Genomic DNA, 11,062 nt, shown 5'->3' with positions numbered 1-11,062 from the left:
CTGAGCAGTTAAACTGAGCTCGGTTCTTCCGAAAAAATCCCCCAGCTTCCAAAAATTCTTCAGTTTTCCAGTGACTTTTGCATATTTGAACCCTTTTCAGCAGTGCCTGTATGCTTTAGAGATCCATCTTTTCGCACTGAGGACATCTAAGGGACTCAAACTCAACTATTAAAAAAAGTTCAAACATTCACTGATGCATAAGAGTCGGGGGGTTAAAACTTTTGAACAGGATGAAGATGTCCAAATTTTTCTTATTTCGTTTAAATATATATATAATATATATATATGTTTTTCATTTAGTACTGCCCTTCGGAAGAAACAGAAGATACTTACATGTTTCCCGGAAGACAGATTAAATACAATTTACCTTGATCTTCAAATTCAAAAAACAGTCATCCAGGTAACCACACACAGTATGAAGAATCAAGGCTTCACATACTTTTGAACTGGGTCATTTTAATAAATTCAGCTATTTTTTTGTCTTATGGATTATATGTAAACATCTTTTATGTAAAATGTTACTAAGGAATAGTAAGAATAACATGCAGTATGATCTCTCTTATTTTGTTAAAATTATTCACATTTTAAGATTCTGCAAGTGGTTCACAAACCTCGGTTTAACAGATTGTGCTCATGGATTAAGTTCCCAATCTGTGCTCTCAGATTTGTAAACCCAAAAGTTCATAAACCGTTAATGTAATTGTTACAACATGAAGCACATTTAGGTTGCCACTTTTCCATTGAGGAAACATACACTATGCAATATCTTAATGCCATTTGATTCAAGATCATCTAGGTACACAAGATCAGTGAACATATAGCATTCAAATAAGGTAAACGGAAGCTCAAACATGGGAACCAATAAGGTTCATTCACGCATTATACAGCACATTTGAGCTTCCTCAAGAATCAATAAGCTTTGTTCTCGTATGTCGAGCAAGAATGGCTCAGCTGATTATGTTCGCTGATTCATTTTTATATGTGAATAAAAGTCTAGATTAAATCTGTTCATATAAAGTGACCGTGTCACTTTAGAAGACTCGATTCATATGGATTTATTTTACAATCTGTTTTGAGCCATCAGAGATTTGGGTAAATAGACTTTCAATTAAGGGACAAAAATCTCAGATTTCATTAAAAATATAATTTAATTTGTGTTTCGAAGATGACTGAAAGTCATGTGGGTATTGAATGACATGAGAGTGAGTAAATGACAGAATTTAAATTTTTGGGGGAATTATACCTTTAAGTTGGGTTATTAGGCCCCTAAGGTGCAGGGCCCTATTGTTTTTCTAAGGATTATTAATTTTTTTCAACCATCCGGGGCTTTTTGGGGGCCTTAACATGCTCAAAAACTCTTGAAAATTGGCACACACATTGTTATCTGCAGCCATTAAGACGCCGCAGAAGCTGGGACCCGGGTGTGGCACAGAGGCTCTATGGCACCCCCTTTAATGGGATCCAAAAACTTGGTCTGTATATCAAACATGCTTGCATGTATTAGTATGAAACTCAGTACACATATAGACCTCATTGGGCCTAACAACTTTTGTGCTCTAAGTTATACGCCAGGTCAACAGAAAGTAAGCTATTATGGGACGGAGTGTTGTGGGAGCTGAACGAGGCCACTGGAGCGATTGCGAGCAGCGCAACTTTTATTATGACACAGTCACCGGCGCTGCTTCCGCTTTCCGGTCATGAGTTTGAGGTAACACAGCTCTGTTTATCATATTAGATACATTTGAGAGTCTTGAAAATGATGTTATAACTTTACTCTGTGCGTTCGCTCGGCGGCTGCTGTGAGACACTACAGTAAGCTAGATCGATTTTAGAATATCTTGTGTTGATAAATGGCATGCAATTACTTTTAAAACATATTGTATGATGGAGAAAATGCTGTATCACTGTTACTAAAAATAAAGCTGCATCTGATTATGCTATGTTAGCTACTTCACAAAATAGTGTTTTTCTCTGAGGCATGGTAAAGCGTGGTACTCGCAAAAAATCAAGAAAATTTGATTTAAACAATAAGACTAAACGTGTTGAGCTATATAACAATAATTTGTTTTCTGTCTATAAATATATCAAAACAGTTGTTCCATTGTCTATTAAAACATGTAAATATTAAAGCGTCTTTGGTGTTTCCATGTTTTCTACAAAATAAAACCGGAAACCAAGGGTAACGCAGGTATGACGCAATTGACTGGCGACTCCTCACACGTCCCGGAGCCTTGGATAAAACTGCAGTTTTCTCATGATTTACAAATAGTTGCAAACATTTTGGGTTATTGTAAGTACTCAAGTCAATTGAACAAAATATATAACACTGGCCTAGTGGTTTTTGGATATTTTACTGCAAAATGATTTTTATTTTATTACTAGTAATGGTGTATCCTTGTTGCAATTTTGTTCTCTAGTCCTGTATTTGATTAGTTTCTCTGAAGTAAATTTCAAATATGGGATTAAGTAACTATACTTAACTATGTTAAGTAAAATTAACAAAGAAAATAAGTCATTTTAACTTGGCCAGTAAAAGATTGAATAATTTCTACATAGTTGAAGTTTCTTTTGCAATACATTTTACTCAAACAATATATCACTGAATTAAACCATGCTTTTAAAGTGTATGCTTTACTTAGAAACACTGCATGGTGGGAACACCAGTATCAGAAAAGTTGAGTAGTTTTACTTAATTTTATAATGCTGATATTTATGCTTTAATTTCTACAAGCTTAAATTGAGAATTAATATAGAATTTACTTACATTTTTAAAATTCTTGCCTGAGCTAACTTTTTCAAATGTAAAAATTACATTTGTTTTTCTGTTGTTTTTTCTGTTTCACGCCTCACTCTCAAGTCTTCAGTCTTGTTAATAAAACCCCTTGTCTGCTCATTTGCGTCTGGGTCCTCCATCTCTGAAAACTGACACATGTGTAGTGTAGCTGTTTGAATGAAAGAAAACCCACAGGAAGAGAACAGTCTGAGGTATCAAGTGACATTTATTTGCACCACAAACATTCTAGTATTCGAACATAATTTTACCTAAATAATAAAAATAGATCAATCTGAGTGCAAACAACATAGGCTACTAAAAAGCCTTCATCCAGAGCGAATTCATACTGGTTCAATTCCTGTGCAGTACCCTGAAGTAAAGCATGTTGATCGAGTGTTCAAAGCAGATGGGAAATGAACATCATAAAGATGACACACACACACACTCCGGTCACTGTGACGACTAAATCAGATGTCTCCTGCGGTGAATGGCTGTTGTGGGCCACTGTAGGCCAGTAACTTTGCTGCTGATGTAGGCTGATCTCCAGTGGACTGTCCCTGATTTCTTGCCCGCCAACTGCTGGTTCACCATGTCTCCCTAATGATTGGTTGGTTGACAGGAAAGCTGTAGAGTAAAATGTTGATGGTAAAAGCGTACAAAAATGTATTTATATATAAATGAAATACTGGAAAAGTGAAGAGGGTGGAAAATGATTATGGAAAATGTTTTTTTGGTGAAAGAAGTCTTGGTGAAAACTAAAATGGACCACATGAGGAAAATGTCTAGTCAGATCTCTCTTTTATTCTAACAGTAGTAGTAGAAATTTTACCCAGAAGACTTCGTAATAGCACAGCGATTACAAAAAAGCTGAATATGGCGGCAATCCCACAGGCCAATGGCAGTTGAACAGAGCTGTGTGTGAAGTCTCTCCATGCTTGGATTAACTGGATCCTCCACAGGACTAAAGAACAGGGAGTCATGTCCCCCTCCTCAAACTGCCTGCATCTACAGAGGGAAGAGTACCATGAGGAGAAAACAGGGGCTGGTTGCATAAACTGCTAAGATTAGTCTTACAAGTTAGTCATCCAATTTTATTCTTTTTTAGACTGTACATAACTTTTTTAAGTTAGTTACATACAAATGTAGATTGGTCTAATTTGATACCAAAAAGTAAGACTGATTACTCCTAACTAAATTCTAGTTGTTCGTACTAGCTCTTAATACACAGTCTTAACATAATGGGTATGTTTATGCAACTGGCCCACACACAAGTAAGTGTTTTTGCTTGTAATGTGAGGACATTCCACTGATTTGCATTGTTCTTAAAGTCAACATGAATTTACCATTTTTATTTTCTTAAAGGGTTAGTTTACCCAAAAATGAAAATTCTGTCATTGATTACTCACCCTCATGTCGTTCCACACGTGATCTGAATCATGATTCGACACAGAAGAATCATAACACTCCGAACCTTCCTGAAGCAGTGTTTTGAAATCGGCCATCACTAAATAAGTCGTTATTTTGCTTTTTTGGCATACCAAAAATATTCTCATCACTTTATAATATTAATATTGAACCACTGTACTCAAATGAACTGATTTAAATATGTTTTTAGTACATTAATGGATCTTGAGAGAGGAAATGCCATTGCTGGCTATGCAGGCCTCACTGAGTCATCGGATTTCAACTAAAATATCTTAATTTGTGTTCTGGGGTCTCATTTATAAAACTGTGCGTAGGATCCCTACTAAAAGTGTATGTATGTGCAAAAGCTAGATTCTGCGTAAGCACAAAAAAAATCAGATTTATAAAACCATGCGTACGCTAGAACCTGCGTACAATTCCTTTTATAAATCCCAGTCAGCTGAAGATTGTGCGTACGTCCATCTCCACCCTGTCTCCTCCCCGACATCACCATATATGGAGCTTACGACGCCTAGTTTTACTATGCATAACCTCATCTGCATATCATTTCCATACATATTCCCATTCACGTGACACCACGATTAACACCGTCAAATGTACAAGACAATGGAAAATATTAGATATGGACTATAAATGCCATTTGTGCCACACATTATATTTATAAAGATCATCCAATATCCTCTTTATGTTTTAGAATAAATATATCAAAATATCCATAAAAACAAAATTGTATAAAATACTTCAGGTAAAGGTTTTAGGATAGAGTTGATTCATTCATTTCCACTGGCCAGATAGTATTTTAATAGTTTTAAACAATTCAAATCAAATTTATGTAGTTTTGCTTATGAGGTGAACATATCTTTTAGGAAGTTTATAGGCTATTTTTAGTGGAAACAGATCGGCCTACTTATTTATTGCAGTGTAAATACAATTGTCTGACTCGGCGCGTCACTGACAAAGTATTTTAAAAAGAAAACATGCAAATCTTACCATTTTCCTCAAATTATATCCTTCAAATACAGGGGTAACTGTTTGAAGATCCTTCACACGACATCAACACCTCCTGCAGCTGTAGTTGTACAGTAAGATATTATCATTGGACCTATTCAAACTGGACAACGGACCGTTTGACCACCGAATCCAGCAGTGTCTTCCATAATATCTAAGTTAAGTGTGCATCACTGATCGTCATTTTCGGAAAAGTATTTTGTCATAACATCTGCAGTTTAGTTTAAAGAGGAATTATTGTGCTTCCAGCGCTCCTCGCTGCCATTAAAACAGCGTGTCACTGGAAAAGTGATCGAAAGTAGCACATCTACTATCTCAATTCATATCACTTTTGTCTCCAGAATGTGCGTACGCACAGCTCAAAGTTTGCTTAAAGGTGCGCACATTCTTCCGTCAAGTTTGTTTTTATAGATCACAACCTTTGCGCAGGAACTGCACGCTTTATAAATGAGACCCCTGAAGATTAATGAAGGTCTACGGGTGTGGAACGGCATGAGGGTGAGAAATTAATGACATTATTTTCATTTCTGGGTGAACTAACCCTTTGAAGTGCACATTGCTTGTCTTATTGTGAATTACTTATTGGCGAATGCCATTCCAATAAAAAATATTAACCCTAATTAGCCCTAAAAAGCCCTAAATATTAACTATTAAAACTAAATATTAAAAAAAAAAAAAAAAAAAAAAAAAAACCTTACTGACCCCAGACTTTTCACATTAGTTTTGTTACAGATTTTTTGTAAATTACGGAAAGTATTCAGACCCCCTTATATTTTTCACTCTTTGTTATATTACAGCCATTTACTAAAATCATTTAAGTTCTTTTTTTTTTCCTCATTAATGTACACACAGCACCCCATATTGACAGAAAAACACAGAATTGTTGACATTTTTGCAGATTTATTAAAAAAATATACTCGGTTACTAACGTAACCTCGGTTCCCTGAGATATGGAACGAGTACTGCGTATGGGGAAAGGTCTCCTTTTTCCCCGTTACTGAAGCCTTCTTCAATAACGCAGTGTAACTGCATCGTCATTGGTTCACTCATAGACAAGTTGTTGAACCAATGACGGCGCGGCATAGATGCGTGGCCTATGGCGACAGAGCGTGCAAATATTCCTGCCGAAATGGGCGGGGTTTAGGGCTATATAAGCGGGCGTTTTGCCATAGGATTTCAGGTCATTTGACTGAAGCGACGACACTGAAGCCGCAGCCTCGTGGTACGGCATGTAACGCAGTACTCGTTCCGTATCTCAGGGAACCGAGGTTACGTTAATAACCGAGTACGTTCCCTTTCGATACTTCACTCGTACTGCGTATGGGGAACGAATTCAACCGCGCTGTGCCACGGCAGGGAACGCCTGGACTTGTCTTGGGCACCGTGAGGGAACCAGAGGACAAGTGAGAAGGCCGGAGCCGTCGAACCCTCGTTACACTACAAAAAGGGAGTTAACTCCCAGAGTGGCATGAAGTGGAGCTAGATAGAGGCCGCTGGATCATACCGAGAGGACCCGAGCTTGTAAGGTCAGGACGTCCAAATGATAAAATCTGACAAAAGTGGACGGCGAGGACCAGCCGGCCGCCTCACAGATGTCTTTAATCGAAACTCCACTATACCAGGCCCAAGAGGAAGCCATTCCTCTAGTAGAGTGAGCTCTAACTCCTATGGGGCAATCGAGGCCCATAGAGGAGTAACAAAGAGCAATAGCGTCGACTATCCAACGCGAAAGACGTTGCTTTGAGACCGAAGACCCTTTGGTGTGGCCACCAAAGCAGATAAAGAGCTGATCAGATTCGTATCGGATACGTCACACTCCACTGGGTCTATGCTGCGTGTAGAACACCAGTCAACACAGACCGACCATTTCTGGGCGTAGAGGCGTCTCGTGGACGGAGCTCTCGCCTGAGAAATGGTATTCAGCACATCCCCGGGGAGGTTAGCAGGCTCCTGTCGAGGGACCAGAGGTGCAGAGCCCAGAGTTCTGGCTGGGGATGCCAAATCGTCCTGTTCGCCTGAGAGAGGAGGTCCCGCCTCAGGGGGATCGGCCACGGAGCTTTTGTGGAAAGCCTGAACAGCTCTGAGGACCAAACTTGTCTCCTCCAGAGCGGGGCCACAAGGAGGACTCTGTGCTTGTCTTCCCTGATTCGTCTGAAGACCTGTGGGATCAGAGCGATTGGGGGAAAAGCGTAAAGGAGGGTGCTGGGCCAGACATGGGCCAGCGCATCTTCCTCCGAGAAATAAATTGGGCAGTGAGAGTTGCCTTCTGAAGCAAAGAGGTCTACCTCCGCCTTTCCGAAGAACTCCCAGATCATGAGAACCGTCTGGGGATGGAGCATCCACTCATCTGAGGGGACATTGCTCCGAGATAGCATGTCTGCTCCCAAGTTTGTTCTCCCGGGTAAGTGAGCCACCTGAGCGACTGAACCCTGGGTGATGCTCATTGCAGGCGTGCCGCCAGGCGTGAGGAGGGACCCGGAACTTCAACCAGTACTGCAGAGGCCGCATCCAAAGAAGGCCGAGCTGCAGAACCGGGGAGGCGGAAGCCATCAGCCCTAGCATCCTCTGGAAAAACTTCAGAGGGAAATAGGCTCTGTTCCTGACCGATGCCGCGAGCTGCTGAATGGCCAGAGCGCGCTCTGGAGAAACTACAGCCGTCATACGGACTGAGTCGAAAACCGCACCCAGGAACATTATATGCTGGCTGGGGAGCAGTGAGATCTTGGCAAAGTTGACCCTGAGACCCAGGCACTTCAAGTGGCTGAGTAACACGGATCTGTGATGCTCCAGCTCGGCTCGTGTCTGGGCTAGGATGAGCCAGTCGTCGAGGTAATTGAGAACCCGGATTTCCATCTGGGGAAAGCATCGCATTCATGCACTTGGTAAAAGTGCGAGGAGCTAGGGACAGTCCGAATGGGAGGACCATATATTGGTAAGCCACACCCTTGAACGCCAAACTTGGCTCCTCCAGAGCGGGGCCACCAGGAGAACTCTGTGCTTGTCTTCCCTGATTCGTCTGATGACCTGTGGGATCAGAGCGATTGGGGGAAAAGCGTAAAGGAGGGTGCTGGGCCAGACATGGGCCAGCGCATCTTCCTCCTTCGAGAAATAAATTGGGCAGTGAGAGTTGCCTTCTGAAGCAAAGAGGTCTACCTTCGCCTTTCCGAAGAACTCCCAGATCATGAGAACCGTCTGGGGGTGGAGCATCCACTCATCTGAGGGGACATTGCTCCGAGATAGCATGTCTGCTCCCAAGTTTGTTCTCCCGGGTATGTGAGTCGCCTGAGCGACTGAACCCTGGGTGATGCCCATTGCAGGCGTGCCGCCAGGCGTGAGGAGGGACCCGGAACTTCAACCAGTACTGCAGAGGCCGCATCCAAAGAAGGCCGAGCTGCAGAACCGGGGAGGCGGAAGCCATCAGCCCTAGCATCCTCTGGAAAAACTTCAGAGGGAAATAGGCTCTGTTCCTGACCGATGCCGCGAGCTGCTGAATGGCCAGAGCGCGCTGTGGAGAGACTACAGCCGTCATACGGACTGAGTTGAAAACCGCACCCAGGAACGTTATACGCTGGCTGGGGAGCAGTGAGCTCTTGGCAAAGTTGACCCTGAGACCCAGGCACTTCAAGTGGCTGAGTAACACGGATCTGTGATGCTCCAGCTCGGCTCGTGACTGGGCTAGGATGAGCCAGTCATTGAGGTAATTGAGAACCCGGATTCCCATCTGGGGAAAGCATCGCTTTCATGCACTTGGTAAAAGTGCGAGGAGCTAGGGACAGTCCGAATGGGAGGACCATATATTGGTAAGCCACACCCTTGAACGCCAATCTCAAGAATCGCCTGTGATGGGGGGAGTAACCTCGACTGAAGCGAGTAACCTCGACTTATGGTTCCCAGAACCCAGCTTGACACTCCGGGGATGGCCCGCCAGGCCTCAGCCTGTGTGACAAGGGGCTGAATGGTATTGGGTGATGGGCCGCCAATCGGGGCCACGTGCACTGGAGAGAATGGAAGAGGAACTTCGCTCTTTCTTAGAGAAGGTAGAATATTCATAGTGTTCGCCATAAGAATGACGTTTTGCATGGACACAGCACTGGGCCCAGTTAGCACAACACTGAACATATCTCCCATGCCCGGAGCTGAACGAGGCGGAGGGGGGGTGGAACGAAAGAGCTTTTGGGGTGGTCCGGCCGTGGCGAGACTTTGCCCCATCCTCTTCCTTCCTTAAAAATCAGGAGGGCTTAGGAGGCGTCGGGTCCAGCGTAATCTTAGGCCGGGGTCCCTGACGTTGCCTCGGGAAGGAGGAGTGCTTACGATGGCGCTGTTCCTTAAGTGGTGCTGCCTGAGAGGTAGAGGGGGCAGGTTTGTTCTGCTGAGCCGGCGCAGACTTGGGGCGGCTGGAAGCAGACGCGGAGCTAGAGCGTTTAGGCAGGAAGTGTCGCATAGCTTGGGACGACTTTAGTGCTGCAGCAAAATGCTCCGTAAAGCCCTCTACTGCTGGCCCGAGAGACCAGAAGGAGAGACCGGGGCATCCAGAAAGGCCGTCTTTTCCATCTCCTTAATCTCGGTCAGGTTGAGCCACAAATGGCGCTCAAGCACGACCAGGCTGGCCATGGATCGTCCAATGGCCTGAGCTGGGGCCTTTGTGGCACGCAGGGCTAAGTCAGTGGCGCTGCGGAGGTCACAGAAGGCAGGTGTATCGACACCGGACTCATCCAGAGAACGGTGGAGCTTCGCTTGAAACACCTGGAGAATAGCCATGGTGTGCAGCGCTGAGGCAGCCTGGCCCGCGGACATATATGCTCTGCCAGCCAGGGCAGAAGTGGTCCTGCAAGGCTTGGATGGAAGGGCCCTCTTAGTTTTCCAACCCACAGCTGTGGGGGGACAGAGGTGAGCCGCCACTGCTTCGTTCAGGGGCGGTAGATGCTCGTAACCCTTCTCTTCAGAGCCATCCACAGAGGTGGAGCTGAATAATGTGTAGTACGTAGGCGGGCAGAATACGGGGCGCGCCAGGCAGCCGATGCACTCACCGTGTCCGTCGTCATCATGCAGAGGGGCTCTGCACGTGCCACACGAGTGGCGCGGCATTTGTAACAACGGTGCCGCCGTGAAAACGGCGTTTGAGGGGCTCTTTTAGAGCGGTGAAAACCGCTGTTGGAAAGCTCTTTTAGAGCGGCAATAAACCGCGGGAAAATCGCTCTTTTAGACGCGCCGGATGGCGGCAGGAGATGGGCTGGCAGGCGGCCGGAAGCGGGCAGCTTCTTCGTCGGCGAGCTCAGCAGTCTGCTGCGGGAGCCTCTTCGACGGCGGCGAGAGCTTCTTTCCAGGCGAGCTTCTTTCCAGGCGGCGAAGGCTTCAGCCGGAGATCAGCGAGGAGCGATGTGAAGTCTTCACTGAAGGAGAGAGAACTGAAATCCTATGGCGAAACACCCGCTTATATAGCCCTAAACCCCGCCCATTTCGGCGGGAATATTCGCGCGCTCTGTCGCCATAGGTCGCGCAGCTATGCGCCGTCATTGGTTCAACAACTTGTCTATGCGTGAACCAATGACGATGCAGTTACACTGCGTTATTGAAAAAGGCTATAGTAACGGGGAAAAGGGAGACCTTTCCCCCATACGCAGTACGAGTGCAGTATCGAAAGGGAACTGAAATATCACATGGTCCTAAGTATTCAGACCCTTTGCTCAGTATATAGTAGAAGCACCCTTTTGATCTAATACAGCCATGAGTCTTTTTGGGAAAGATGCAACAAGTTTTTTACACCTGGATTTGGGGATCCTCTGCCATTCCTCCTTGCAGATCCTCTCCAGTTCTGTCAGGTTGGATGGTAAACGTTGGTGGACAGCCATTTTTAGG

The 11,062-nt window shown here is 44.4% G+C and overlaps 1 protein-coding gene across 3 annotated transcripts in view; it reads right to left on the bottom strand.

The window, feature by feature from the left end:
- Positions 1-2,987: 2,987 nt before the first annotated feature.
- The window catches only part of LOC137009447 (protein sel-1 homolog 3-like), a 37,999-nt gene continuing 29,924 nt past the window's right edge, over positions 2,988-11,062 (bottom strand). For 2 of the 3 annotated variants that reach the window (XM_067371693.1, XM_067371692.1), the window contains exons 22-23: positions 3,603-3,778; positions 2,988-3,397 (exon numbers count right to left, since the gene is read on the bottom strand). In XM_067371693.1, coding sequence (XP_067227794.1) covers positions 3,171-3,397; positions 3,603-3,778 — 403 coding nt within the window. In that variant the 3' untranslated portion in view covers positions 2,988-3,170. Of the gene's footprint in view, positions 3,398-3,602; positions 3,779-11,062 lie in introns of those variants that run through there. The other variant, XM_067371694.1, reaches the window with a different exon arrangement.

This window comes from Chanodichthys erythropterus, chromosome 20 (assembly GCF_024489055.1).
Source record: "Chanodichthys erythropterus isolate Z2021 chromosome 20, ASM2448905v1, whole genome shotgun sequence".
NCBI classification, from domain to species: Eukaryota; Metazoa; Chordata; class Actinopteri; order Cypriniformes; family Xenocyprididae; genus Chanodichthys; species Chanodichthys erythropterus.
Note: the sequence above shows the minus strand (reverse complement) of the source record. Positions and strands in the feature narration are given on the sequence as shown.